Source organism: Zosterops lateralis (genome assembly GCF_965231275.1).
Source record: "Zosterops lateralis genome assembly, chromosome: 2".
Classification (NCBI taxonomy): Eukaryota; Metazoa; Chordata; class Aves; order Passeriformes; family Zosteropidae; genus Zosterops; species Zosterops lateralis.
In genome coordinates, this window is record NC_139763.1 from 34128543 (window position 1) to 34143847 (window position 15305).

At 38.6% G+C, this 15305-nt stretch overlaps 1 protein-coding gene across 2 annotated transcripts in view; it reads right to left on the reverse strand.

The window, feature by feature from the left end:
• The window catches only part of SLC9A7 (solute carrier family 9 member A7), a gene marked incomplete at its 5' end in the record, with an annotated part of 67853 nt that overhangs the window by 23295 nt on the left and 29253 nt on the right, over positions 1–15305 (reverse strand). For both annotated transcript variants that reach the window (XM_083885239.1, XM_083885238.1), the window contains 11 exons: positions 617–770; positions 891–1002; positions 3364–3477; positions 3591–3679; positions 4019–4124; positions 7537–7678; positions 7958–8063; positions 9380–9492; positions 10139–10215; positions 10882–10959; positions 12303–12502. In XM_083885239.1, coding sequence (XP_083741365.1) covers positions 617–770; positions 891–1002; positions 3364–3477; positions 3591–3679; positions 4019–4124; positions 7537–7678; positions 7958–8063; positions 9380–9492; positions 10139–10215; positions 10882–10959; positions 12303–12502 — 1291 coding nt within the window. The remainder of the gene's footprint in view (positions 1–616; positions 771–890; positions 1003–3363; positions 3478–3590; positions 3680–4018; positions 4125–7536; positions 7679–7957; positions 8064–9379; positions 9493–10138; positions 10216–10881; positions 10960–12302; positions 12503–15305) is intronic.

The window sequence follows — 15305 nt, forward strand, 5'->3', positions numbered from 1 at the left end:
TAAATATTCTCAAATATGAAAGTACATGCAGTCAGAAGTACTAAGTATTACCCAGGATTAACAGTCAGACATCTATAATCATGCAACTGACCATTTTCACAGATCTCCTCAAAACAGGAAGAAATACACCCTGAAGACCAGCAGGATCCCATTTATCCCAGTTACTTAGATAACATGAGTTTTTGTTTAAAGTACATTCAGCTTAGCACCACCCTATAAAGAATCCAGTGAACTTAAAACATTAACAGGCCTATTATGACGAGCCAAAAGAAAAGGAACATTCTTAGTATAATATGAAATTTATATGAGACTAGATGAGTTCTTTCTTTTCAATATAGAGCTGCTTTATCAGGCAACACTATTGCATCTCCTGCTGGACTGACCAAGACCTAGATACCTACTTGAAGAGCACTTTTAGGCTGAATCCCATTTTCCTCACCAGACTGCACTAGCACCTTCTTCTATAAAATATCATGGTCTAAATACCTACATATATATAAATACCATGTTCTAAATATTCCTAGCAAGCATCAAGCAAGTTCTACAGAACTGTCCCAAATTAGCACAGTTGCCTGTTGAAAAGTGAATTTTCCCCAGCACACAGCTGCACACTGACCTGATGTTCAGCCATGACAGCATGGGGGTTGTACCTCCACCAACAATCCACACAGTGAAGAACACGATGAGCAGAGTTGTTGAGAACATCATTTGGTGGGAGTAGGTAGCGGTATCTCGTATAGCCAGAGCAAAAGCCATGGCTCCCCTGAGACCTATCAGAAAGAATGAAATAACACAGCTTCAGAAGTGCAGCCGTGACTGTGGGGAGCACAAAAGTCGATTGCTTATGAGTTAAAATTAAGACTTGCATTGCCCAGAATTTTTGCTCTTACCTGAAAACATCATCATGTGCTGAAAGCTCCAGCTGATCTTATGCCTTCTGCCCAAATTCAGCAAGAAGGAGAGGGGGTAGATATGTGCAGCTCTGCCCAAAAAGATTGCAACCTGTTCGCAGGTGAGGGTTAAGGATTTCTTTTTTCCTGAGGTATGCAGTTTTTGGTACCTGGCTTTAACATGAAGCTTTTGTTTTAGTGAGAGATTTACATCATGATATCAAGTGTTCTTCCTATAGCTGTGTATCTAAAGCAGACTTTCCCCAATTTTATGCAACTTGTGCATTCAAAAATGATTGCACAAAATGCAAAATTTTACTAATATAACTAAGTTTTTAGATGCACAGTGAAATTATACCCGGTATTAAAATGATCAATTGTACAAATGAAGTCTTCCCTTTGAAAATTCACACTTCAAACAATTATCGCCACCACCATTCAGTTCTGAGTTTTAGAACAACAGAAATGCAGCCCTGTATACAGAGGGGAAACCAGCTTAAGACCAGCAAGTGGCCACTCCATTATGACTCCTGCAGAGGCAAAATCTCCTGTTGGCCAGCAAACACTTACCAGTACAGAGTTACTAAGAATATAAATCCAAAAGCCATTTGTCAGCACTAGAATAAAGTTGAAAAAGAATAGTGAAAAAGTATTGCAGAAATTCATGAGAGTAGGTGGTAAGCACCCCCACTGTGGTGCAAAACACCCAGTAGTTCCAGTGAAGAAGCAGAAAGCTGAAAACACTCACCACTGTATAAGGAGCACTTTAGAAAAAACTAGAGTTGTGGGCTGAGATCCTATAAAATGCCAATACAGCCAGAAGCCAAACAAACATTGATCATTTGCTGCTGGAGTCGGAACATTAGAATAATATATCTCCCATGGAAAAGAAATAAAGTGAATAAAAGAGCTCTAGACACCACTGGGTTATTGCCATAGCTAAGGTAAAGCAATACTGTCAGCAGGGAATATCTCTAGGAAAATCAGGCTTTGATTATTACTTTGTACAATAACCCTCACATAACTATTCCAAGCAACTTCTACACCAGTCCTTTTGAGGACTGCAGAAATCAGACAGAAGCCATTAAGACTAACATATGTAGGAATAATAGCTAAGATTTTGCCAAGGATGCTGAGGCTCTAGCTCTGACTTTACAGTCCAGCCTTTCACTTTCAACAGCTGGTGATGTCTTTACGTTTCCCCCCTGCAGGTTGTTAATCCAATGGAGACCCCGATGGGTGCTAGTAATCATTGCTCTCCTCACAAAGGTAGAAAAACACTCAAGAGGCAACAGAGGTTAAGTGTAGTGGTAGAAAAATATGTGGAAAATGTATTAAAAGGCAAGTAGGTAGAGAAACAATTACTGAAAATAAACCCAGGCAGACAGCACAACTTGAGAGAAGATGGAAGGCCACAGTAAGCATGAAAAATTGCATTGCTTAATATTATACCAGATGCGACTATTCTGTTCATATCTTTATCCAATGTCTGCAGGGCTCTGGAGCATTTCTTAGGTCAGAAAAGTAGATGTGAGGCGACACAGGAGAAAATTTATTACTGTTCCAGAAAAAAGTAAATGGCCAAAGGAAAACAAAGACAAATGTGATAAATCCTGAGAAGTAGTACAGAAAACAGAAAGAAGAGAAAATAAGTACATCTCATGCATGGCCGCCTTACGGGGTTTTACCTCCATTGTCAATAGCCCTACTCCTACAGCAGGCAGAGGGAAATGAAGACTGGAAGACTAGTTCCCATTTCTTCATACATACTTAAAATTCTGTCGAATTTTCAACAGCCAGGAATATAGTGAGGAGAGAGTTACACAATCTATTTCAACAGGGGCAGCATGCAGAGCTTGCACAAGTGTGACTACTACAAAGTGTTCAGTTCTGGGGAATTTGAGAGTCAGGTACCAAGTCAACCAGAGACAATGGCAGAACCTTTGATTTTAATTGTGTACCCTTCATGTCATGGTCTGCATCCCAGCTCTCAGTTCCTTTCTCCTCCCATCACCTGAGATGCTGACCTCTGGGGCATTGCTCAAAGATGATCTATTCACCCACATTTCTTTTTATGTATTGCAAGTTTGTCCCTTGCTTTCTGAAGGGGCCACTGGAAGGGGAGAGAAAAATTAATCCTTTTCCAGGTCTCCAAAGTTCAAATACAAGAACAACACAAGCAGTGTTGGCTATCAATGGTCAAAGCATGCAGTAAAGCATATTCATTTAATTTATCTACTGAAATTATATGGCTTCTAACTTTCAGGTACAGAGCCAACAACTGTGTGGCACAGAGGCCTTAGGGCTTTGATGGAAGGTGTAACCAAAGATTTTTCTCAAAATCATTGCGTCTGCAAGACATTAGAGAAACTTAGGCCAGCCACCATCCTCTGTTTGGTAAAGCCAACAGACATCACAAGTTTTTGGGCACGTAAGACAATACAGAAACCTCACATAATGTGGAAAAGGATACAAAAGCTCCAATAATGAAAATTGGGCTGAATATGTGCTTCTGGAAAGTAAACAGTGCCAAGCCCATATAAGAAAATATGAAGTTCTCAGCCAGGAAGTGCAACACCTCAAAGAGCTAGAGAGAAAACAATCACATGTTAAAGGCTAAGTAAAAAAAGATCCTGTAAAAACAAAAATTCATGGACTACTACAGCAATGCATTTTAAAAAATGTAAAAGACATCCTTGCCTGCTTGGTGCGACTCCTTGACTCAACTGACAAGTTATTGTATGTATAATGTGCCTGGGTAATTCCACAGAAGAGGACAGCCACCACACCTGTGAACAGAACCACATGTAAAAATCAGCCTGTTTACTGTCAGCTCACCACACTTTCCCTCCATGTGCTCCATTTAATTTGTACATCATTCTTAACCTTGAGATTTTATGACTCTTCCATTCAAGTGAGGGAGATTCCAGTTTGGGAGATGGTGTCTGAACTAAACTATTGCCTTTGTTACACAATGAGCTGCAGCTTCAACATTGAACAGAATGCAAAGAAAACAACCCAGCTTTAAGCACAGGCATATTTCTCATTGAAAAGCTTTAGTGAGAAGGTGGAAAAATGGCTGCTGAGATGGACTTCTGTCTCCATGTGCTTGAATCCAAGCAACTCACCAGTAAATCCGCAAGCTTCTGCAAGCAAGAAAGTACTCCAGGACATCAAGAAGAAGAGAGCCGTTTCCAGCAGGGGGAAGCAGTGCAACTTGGTAAACTTTGTCACGTTAAGTCACTCGTTAAGGGATCAAAAAGAAATCCTTTGGCTTCTCTGTTCCCAGTGTTTATGAAAAACACTTTTGTGTACTGACAGCCCATGCTTGTTGGAAAAGAAAACACTTTCGATACAGAGAAATAATGCAAATTCCAACACATCAAGGCAAATTTCAGACTCAACTTGCAACCATCAGTTTTGGATATTTTTGTTGTATATCCATGGCATGAAGTGTGGCTCCACCTCTTAGAGGTAATATATACCTTATTCTATTGTTCCCTTTGAAGTGCTATCAAGGAAGGGAACCTTCTGTTCCTTTTAGACTGTGTGTGCCTTGGCTTTTCAGGGGATTTGTTGGGGAATGATGGGTTTTTTTCCCCCTACCAACCTCAATTATGAGTCCCACTCTCACCTTCAAATAAAGCATAAAATGCATTCAAGAGCATTTAATTTACAGAGCTGTTCTTGACTACAGCAACCCTAAGATCAGTAAGATTTACAAGAATTTTTCTTCCCAGATTTGTTAATAAGTATTTTCCAGCAAGCGTGGCTACTTTAGTACTTTTAAGGCAAAAAAAATTGCTGCCTACAAATGTATTTCCTCTCTTTGTGCTGATGTGTTTTAGCAAAAAGCCAACTCAGAGCAGCCTAGTCTTTCAAAGGAAAGAAAAACAAGTTCATCTTGCAGAGGAGAGCAAAACCTGAGTAACATCAAAGCACACTGAATTAACAATTCATACAGCTACCGGAGAAGCGGAATAGATTTCAGTAGTGTTAAATTTAGCTCTTCACACACTACAAAAGATAGTTGAATATAGAAAAAATTCTATAAGTTCTATTTACAGAATCCTTTTGATGATTTTTCTTAAGCACTACTCTGGCAGCAGGTAAACACTGAACAGCACACTGTGTCTGAGGTGCAAACAGCTATGCACAGTTCATATGAAGGCAATCAGTACCAACTCTCCACTCACACCTACTTCTTGCTGACATGCTTTGCTGACTTGGACTAGGGCAAACATATACTCCAGAAACACCTTCAGCCATGACCTTACTTTGTCAAAAGGTTGCCCTCAAAAGAAAGCCCAGAGCATAGTTAAAAAAAAATTCTCTGTGTTGGCATTACACCAAATATAAAACACAGCCTACTTTTTAAACATCTGTTAATTCTGCACAGAAACCACCTGTAAAACTTTTGAGCTCAGCTGAATTCCTCCCCATCACACCACCCAAACAGATCTATTTTCTAAAATCATGCTTCTGAAGCAGCAACATCCACCATAACAAAAATTGGAATCCATTTCCCCACAGAGTACTCAGATAATCCCAGTGCCTGGCTCAAGGGACATTCATAGATGTCTAAGGAAACTGGAAAGCCACAGTCACTCCATGGGAGAGGAAGAGGTTGAACCTTGTTCCCTGAAGTGAGGCAAGGGGCCTTGTCAGAACCAGATCCTTATTTCCAGTCTTTTCTGGCAGTTTTCTGAATCAAACTATTTATTCCCCTTGCTGTTATTGTAAGTGATCATACCAAAATATTTCATTAGATCTGAAACTAAAACCTGTGCTCATAATTTTGGAGGAAGATTAAGGTGAGAGAAAGGCAGGAAAAGAACAACATTGTATTATTTCTTATAAATTATCAAATTGAAATGTTAACTGAAATGAAACTATTATTTATTTTTTTCTTAACTCTTTTCTTTATTTGCTAGACATGGCCTTGTATTTCACATCTTTTCAACCTTCAGATGCTACAGTTTAGTAAATATATATAATGTGGTGCTATAATTTAACTATTAAAAAAAAACCCAAAAAAACCCCCCCCAAAAAAACAAAAACAAAAACAAAAACAAAAACAAAAACAAAAAAACAAAAAAAAAAAAAAAAAAAAAAAAAAAACACCCCTACCTTGCTGAAAGCCAGAGTAAGTTCTTGTATATTATCTGCATCATTTGTAAACCAAGTATTTTATCTATTCTCAAAGGACAGTGCATGACTGAATGAAACATCTTACTCAGAGAGGGACAGGTATAAGTACTTCACACTATAGGAATATTAATTTAATCCATAATTTATGGGTTCTAATCAGCTATGAATAGTTAAATGCAAATTTTGTTTGCTTCTACAGCATTGCATGACATTAAGGATGTTTCCAAAAGAAAATAGTCATATAATTAAACAACCAAAGAAAAAGAACAAAACAAAACCCAAACAGAACAAAAACATCCCCACCACACACACAAAACGCCACCAGAGAGGCTTTGTTCTGAACAGCCTCACATCACCTTCCTAAGCACAAGCACTAGAAGAAGCAAGAATTGTTTGCTGCTTCAGAAGCACAATTATACAAAGTGGATCTGAATACATTTCAGCCTTAATTAGTAGCCAACCAACAAGCCAAAACCCACAACTGCATTTGAGCAGTGAGAGCTATAGATGGCTGGTAAAAGCCAGAGGAAGAATAGTGATTCTGGGTCACATTGATTGCAATTCTGAAACTGAATGTTAAAGCACCAACAGCACATCTTCCCCATTATACTTAAAGGGTTTCCATTATGCAGACATGGAAGGAAAATCTGCAGAGTGTGTATATAAGATATGGTTCAAACATTACTGCTTCAGAGTCACAGGTTCACGATTACTGTACAAAACATCACATTTTACCCCTTTCAGGTCAGTGTTCAAAAGTCCAGCACATCAGAGCAGCCTGGGATATGTGCAGATATGGTTATACTAGCCAGTCAGAGAGCAAAGACTTAATATTTTCCAGAAGAAGCCTCATGACTCCTGGAGCAGGTCAGGCTGAACGTCTGCTGCCTGAGCCTAAAACAAAACCCACACAAATTGCTTGCTAAGCCCCTCAGAGATGTAACCAAATAGCAGCAACAAGCATCAAGAGAACTGAATAGATCATTCAAGGCACATCATGTGTTTAAGTTAAACTCTCATAGAGATACAGTCTTACCCAAGATGTATGGCATCAGATTTCTGGCAAAAAGTTTAAATGTGGGACTCAAAGAATGCTGTGGGGGTCAGAAATTACTGAGATTCTGCTGAAGACAGAATCAAATACAATCTATCATAGGAGATACCTTTCAAGACTAATAACAAAATCTAGGTTTTCTAACTCCATAAAAAGAAACTAAACATTATTAGGACATGCCTGTTTAAGGCTCTCTCTTGGTTTGTTTCAGCAACATCACTAAAACAACTACTATGACCTCAATTTTATTGGAAACTGCTGATTTCTGTGGGTACCTATAATGTCTTTCTCTAGAAAAGAAGTCGCATGAATACTGATCACATCTTCACACTCAGAATTAAACAAGCTAGAGTCAATTCTGCTATAATGGGAAACAGGAAAGCCCTGATAAAATCTACACGTGCCATCTCAGCTGGAATAACCAAACATGAAAAAGGATATCAGAGCTGTCACAACCCCTGTCACTGCTCCCATCATGAAAGAACCGCTGAATATTCCCAGGAAAACACCAACAGACTTGAAAAATGCTGCAGCATCAAAAGCATGAGTATTTTCACCTGTTGGCTGGTAGGCAACTATAGATCTATAAAGAGAGAACACAATGACAAGTGGCATCAGAGAAGATTTTTTCTGTAATAACACTACCTGAGCTTTGGGAAGACAATCCTATGCTGAAGGCGTATGTGTCATTTTGGCCTATGTGTGCATTAGGGGCCTTGGCAAATGTTTGCAGTGGTTATCAATCCAGTTAAAGGCAATGCATTTAAACTTAAAATAATGTTTCTCAGAAAAAGCATTTATTTTAGACAAATGCCAAAAGCAATTTAGTAATTTCAGAGTAGAAATTCACACAGTTACTTACGAGGATAATACAATGGCAACAGCATCATTCAACACACTCTCTCCAAACAGAAGGGCATAGAGATCGACATCAGCATGCAGCTCATTAAATATTGCTAGCACGGTAACTGCAGAAAGAAAAGAGGAAAACAACACTGGAACAAATGCATGAGCTGTGGAGCAGACTTTCCAGTTTGGCTAAAGCAACAAAATCCAGGAACTGAAGTACAGGATCAAAATTAAATGGGAAACCCTAGTCATGTTTACCTACAAATAAGCAATTCCTCCATCAGTTTTAGGGGAGCTCCATTAGGAGGTGGCTCTTTTGTCCTCCCATCTGCGCAGTGCTTATAGCAAGGCCTCCATGATCAAGGGGCATGGGGCAGACAAAGCTCTTCTACCAAAGCCCTGACATTATTTTAGAACATGTTCCATATGAAACAGTAAGCAAAATGTTGTGCAGCTCTTCCTGCTTTTAAAAGCTGTATGGATTGTTGACACATGTTTATTATTTCAGCCATTGTAAAATAGTACAAATAATCCTAAGTGTTCCCCTAAGTATACACTGTGCCACAGGTGTTAATTTTCACATAATTAAAAAGGACAAGAGTGCTAAATATTTATAATCATTCTTCCAAGAAAATTCTGAGATGAAAGACCATGATCTAGAAGATGTTCACATATATGCACTTCAAAAATCACATGGTGATATTTTGCAGAAATTGTATGCAACCACCAGCTGTTCAGAGCTCAGCTCAATCACAGGAGCTACTTCCCATTTTCACACTAATCACCACCAAGCACCTCAAATAAACTGCTTTAAATGTCAAGCTTCATACTTCAGCACTCCCCACCCTGGCCCATGACCTTTGCCAGCCCTACAAACTGGTTTGTCAAGCAGAGACTTCAATGTGAGCCTGCTTGACTCTGAAGGATGTCTGTTATTTGGGCAAAAGCTGAAAGTACTTGGCCAGAAAGGCATTCTTCTGCCTTAACTTGTAAAACATGAAGTTTATTTGAAAGAGGAAAAGAAAATCCCCCGCCTAAAGAACCTAAAAGTGTCAAATATTGCTTTTAAATTACCCAGCCCCAAGCAATGTAGCTGAAGAAGGAAGTCCTGCTTTCCAGAAAATGCAGTAATTTCATTCTATTTGCGGTCTTAAACTTGATGCACACTTAACAAGAAAGCACTTAACAAAAAACATATTTAAGTACTTGAACAGGAATTAGACTTTTCTCCAAATATACCATGATGTCATACCAGTTCAGTCACAAATCAGCAGAGAACAGCTTTCAAAATGCTCAGAATCTGCACATATTTCAGGGAAGAGGTTCCGAGATACAAATATGACATAACTGAAAATAGAGTCCTGTTAATATGCAGCTGAAAATCCTAACAATGGGGTTATTTTGGAAGGTTATTAAAAAATGTTCATTAAGCTACCTGGATCAGTAGCAGATATTATGGCTCCAAAGAGGAGGCAGTCTGTATAATAGAATTTATCAGACAGCTGACCCACCAACTTCATTAGTTTCACAACCCCATACATGAGATTCCTGAAGAGAAAGAAGAATAAAACATTCCAGGTCAAACAAGCTGGTGCATTTCAGACAGGCCAGGGGAAAGCACAAGCAACAGTATTTCAGACAGGCTTTTCTATGCTACAGCTCAGTGGCACACTGCTTCAGTGAAGCACAAAGATCTCAAAGTGAACTTTCCTCTTTTTCCTATGAAGCAAATCAAGCAATACATGATCCAGAAGGCATAATATAAAACCAGTAAGCAAAGTCTGAAATCTTCACACAATTTGCACAGAGTCTACACATTTCTTCCATTTTCCAACAAATTTTCCCTCCTCAAAATTCCCCTCGGTATTATTTCTCTTGACACAATGCATAGGCCAAAAACTCTGAGGTAAGAATAGTCTGTTACAGTAGATTATTTCTTTAGTGAAATTCTTTGAGACGAGCCAAGGCCACCAATACAATTCAGGATTTTTATTATTCAGAATATCCATATACAAGACATGGTAATATGAGCAGCATAAGAGATTGTAGGCAAGCAAAGCAACATGACTAGCTATCTTAAACTAAATGTGTGTATATACATGCATAAAATATATATGTGCAGGCAAAGAGAGAGAGTGTGCTTTATCAGCTTAAACTTTAGCATAGAGGGAAACTGATATCGGAGTTCACTTACCCAATAATAAAGCAAGACACTGCTGTTCCTAAAAAGGCATAAGCCAAAATGGACCCCAAATTCCTGAAAAAGTGTCTCTGCACAGGAAAAAGAGGTTTATGTAAGTACTTTAGAAAAAGCTATATTGCCCATTCAGAGCCAGGTAGCACGCTATTTCACTTGCATCAAAACATGGAAACACACTTCTGTTTCAGAGAAACATTTCAATTACTGCTATGTAAATTCAATCCAACTTCAATAAATTGAATAAACCAGATCTGTGCCATGCATTAGATTCTACATGTAGCTTACTGACAGGAAGCTTATTGACAGAAACCAGCATCACTTCATGGTGTCTTAAAGCAAGATCAGAATCTGGGCCCTTCTGCCATTAAGGGTCTGGCACATCTCCACTGGGATTCAGGGTTAGGTCTGCCTCTCAGCATAATTTACTACATTTTGGACATTTGAGAAGGACCAAATAATTCATAACAGAACATCTTCTACTTTAAATGAAACTGACATTAATGTCTGGCTAAGTTCAAAGGAAAACAAATCAGCAAAATTAAGTGGAGTTTAATACATTTATACTGAAAAGTATATGTATTTTCCCTTAAAACAATATGACCTAACCATGTCTGGAGGAAATGAGATTTTTCTTACTGTAAGTAAATGCCTGAAAGGAGACTACAATCCTGAACAAATCAGCAATCTCACATTAAAAAAAAAAATGATCTATTCTCCTCAGAAGTTATTCCACTTACTTTCTTCAGGCTATAACCAGCATGAAAAATAATAGGAGGCAATAGAATGTTGAAAAAAACCTCTGGGTCAAATGTTACCTAAAAAATAAAACACAAAATTTCAATTAGAAACAGACATATACAAATTATTAGGACTTGTTCCTCATTCATTTTCTGACAACCACTACTTTTGCTTGCTGAAATAGATAAGTCAAGCCTCTAAAACATCGGCCAGCTCTATTTGTACATGGCAGGAAAAACCAGCAGCTCTTGTTGATAAATAGCGTCTAGAAAGAACAGACATTACACTGATTACTTGTGATGTGGCAGCAGTCCCAAACACACAGTCCCCTATTTTAAATTAAAAATTTCTAGTAGAAATGACACTGGAGAAGATCTCTCCTGTTGTGATACCTGATACTGCTACAGCTGCAGATTGAATGCTATTTTAGCTTACATTTTTTTTGCAAGTTTAGCCACTGAATAGTTATTGTAAGCCAATCAAGTCAGATCCAAGACTGGTTTTCAGAAATTTGGATCATACTCCTCTTCCATGTATTTCAGTAGGAGTTCCAGATATCCATGAAGGACTACACTACACTAGAGAACAAAAAATAACAGTTAAAATGCAAACAGAAGACCTTCACACATATGAGGCTAACTAGGCTCTCTTCACCCAGTGCCTAAGCACAGGTTAGAAGACAAACACCACAACTGTGCCCTCCCAGCATAGGGCTCATTTCAGCTAACTTGAGATACCTACAGCAGACAGATACACATAGACAGGTAAACTCTTCATAATCTGCAGAAAGAAGTACTTTTAGATCACAATCCTATGCTTCAAAGTCTAGCTTTGATACACACAAAAAGGTGATTAATTCCTGACACTGAATAAAAAGGCAAATAACACATTTGAATAACTGTTGATATGTGAATTTCACTTCCAACACCAGACTGTCTCATTTAGTGGTTTATAGGGTGGAAGCAGTAACTATTTCCTGACAATAAACAGATTTTAAAACCCTAGGGAAAAAAACCAAAACAAGAAACAATCACTTTTCACTAAGAAATTATCATTTTCCTTATACTGCATTTATATAAGGCAGCACAAGGCTTTTTTTTTTTTTTTTTTTTTTTTTTTTTTTTTTTTTTTTTTTTTTTTTTTTTTTTTCAGTTCAGCTGGTCTCTGAATTCTACAGATGTTAAAAACATACATTAAGTCTTCAAGCCAAGGCCTTTAGGAAAGCACTACATACATGTAACAGAGCACAGTTTCTCCAGCAGTGATATAATACACAAGGTGCTTTTGAATCAGGCATTAAAGTGCTGTTACCATCAGGAATACTGACACTTGACACTGCCTAAGGTTAAAACGGGAGGATGGAGGGAAGCACAGATGAAGGAAAACACTTAGCCAAGCATGCAAAAGAGTGTAGCTTCACCTTTCTCAACATGTCATTTTGCTCCACATTGTGGATCTTCCCAGGGCTGATTTCCCCTTTGAGCGTGTACTCGAAGAACTTGCCGCTGACGTTGACCAGCAGGGTGGTGAAGGGTCGGTCCTCCTGAGAGCAGCTGAACGGCTTGTCATGGCCACTCGTGGAGGGGGTCCCGTACCTCAGGATCACCCCAACTATGAGTCCTGGAAGAGAGGTAAAGACTCATGAGGCTGATCTGCTACTCCTGCACTTTTATGTTTCAGACATCATCCAAGGGATCATGCATGAACTTTGCAAGCACATGGGCATCATAAACATGTTGAAGTGAAATGTTACTATCAGTTTTCGGCAGAGGAAGAGAGGCCCTGAACACATCAAAACTACCAATGAATCTGAAGAATCTGGTACCTGACTGAAGTGACAAACAAAAGGTTCCATTTCAGTTTTTGTCTTCCTCAGCCTCATTCACACTCTGGAAGTGTAAACCTCCAGTCACATGAGAGACTAAACATTAGGACACATCAAATGCATTTCACCTGCCTTAGGACAGAACTGAGCAAACTCACTATTGCCAGAAAACAACGACTGCTGGAAACACGTGACCATAACTGATCTGGAATGGTGATGTTTGCCATATTATTTTATGGCCACAGCAAGGATGCAGTTTTTAGTCTTACAATTTTAGGCAAGTAAACAATGCCTGTTGCACAATCTTCTGTGTACTCCACAAACTTTAAAACTAAAAGACAGATGACACGCACAAAGAAGCTGCTACACGTCATTTGCAAGCATTTTCCACGTTTCATATGAACAAAAATAAAATAAGGTGTAAATGAACAATCATTAAAAATCCAGGATTCGGGAATATAGGACAAATTACTTAGGCAGCAGAAAAAATCCAACCAGAAAACACTATCACTAACAAATGCCTCAGATGCAGTGGCAAAAATAATTCATAATGTAATGCCGGGGGCTGGAGAAGAACAAAGTTCTAACTGAACACCATTCCTATTACAACGTACTAAGAAAAGAACTTCTGCAGAGAGAATATTTAGGAACGGTCAAAGTGGTTTTGGTCTGGTAAGTAAACAAATTGATACCCATTTACTAAAGACTCCCCTGTTGCCTTAGGATGATCTGCAATTTAATCCTTGTTCCAGACAACTGTAAGATGAAGGCAGATGTTTGATGCTTTTGTTGACAAGTCAGTAGTCAATATTGGGTTTGCTCTCTGTGACCCTTCCTCTGCATCCATAGTTTCCCCAGATAGTAAATGAAGCTGACAGGTAATAACCAAAAAATAAATGAGGTAAAACAAACAAACAAACAAAAAATCTACCACACACAACAAAAACCTAAATAGAGTTATTGCTATGACTAGTGCAAAGAGTAACCAAACCGTGCCCCCAAAAAGCCAACAAAGAAACACACCTCATTTTCCTAAAGTCCATAGTGACAAAACTGTTTTAATGCAAGAAGATAGAACAGGTAGCAGCAGTGACACTAATGGGAGGCTCATTTCTAGACTTCCTTCTCTAAGAACAGAGGGGAATAATCAGAATATTAAGATATCTTTTATTTAGAAAAGGGAAGTACATACTCAGAGAGAACATGGGAAGAGAGTCCCTAAGCAAGATAAATCTACTTACTGAAATTTCAAATGCTAACAATTTAAACACACAGGTTTATAGAAGCATCTCCTAATACCACCGGAGCATTTTAAAGCTATATATGATGGATGAGGCAGAAACACAGCTTTGCACAAAGTGACAGGTTACAACCAGTCACCTCCAAGCCACTTGCACTACCAGTTATGGCTAACAGACACCTTCACCAGGCCAGCAGCCTAAGCTTTCTGCTGCTCTCACCCTACTCACAGCTGGGGAGAGCTATGCTCACAGAATACATCAGGAAGATTGAGTGGTAAAAATTGATCTAACCCACATCAGCCAGAAATCCTGTAGTAAATCAGACTGCAAAAATGAAAAATATACAGATGAGCTTACACATTGCTGTGGCATAAAGCCAATTCTATATTGCTACTCAGCTGAGAATAGAGAGGGGGACACAGGTAGCTTCTTAGGGTCAGAGACTGTCCTTACTGAATGCATTGCAAAAGCAGATGGGAAACCCCATTATTATTGCATTAGGAACAGAAACCTGAGAGCAGGAAGTGATTGCACTATATAACTGGATATAATCCACTTGCACATTTTCCTCCATAATAAAATATACCAGTTACATGAAAATTATATTCATTACTAGTATTTAGCATTTGAAGTGAAACCTTCTATCCCATATCCTCACTCTTCTATGGCCCAGTAGCACAGCTACAGGGAACTTTCAAACACCTCCTATTGATAAAACAGCAAAGTGGATGATTTTTTTACACTGAGCACCATGCAGTTTAGGAACATGTGGTCTCTGCTGTCAGGGTGCTGTCTTGCAGCAAGATGCACCTGGACCAGGTGCCTTTGTTGAGGCAAAAGGCTGTCAGAAGCAGACAAGTGGGTAAAGCTACCCACAGCTCAGTCATTAAAGGAAATATGTATGGAAACAAAAGGGGCCCAAGGCGCACACACAAATTCCACAGCTAGTTTCATTAGCAAAATAGTAGACATTTGTTAGTTGAAAAGATGAATTAGAAGAATGGAAAGCTCCTTGACTTTACAAAGGTACAGGCATACTACTGTATATATCATTTAGTCCCAAACCAACAGCTTTTGAACATTAAAGTGAAACATTAAAGCACACATTTGACAGAAGTCATTTGTGCTTTTCTTAAAAACATTTGAAGTCTTCATAGAAAACTATATGGAAGAATTTTCCATTTTCCAATGAACATCATGTCTTTTTACACAGTAAAAAGTTCCTGGACTTGTTATGTGATTGCTACATCCCATTGCACTTGATAAAACAACATTAACAGAGCTCAGACAGCTCAGTCAGCACTCCAAGATCACAAAAAATTAAAACCCCAAATACTTTTCAGGCAGAAGAAACTGC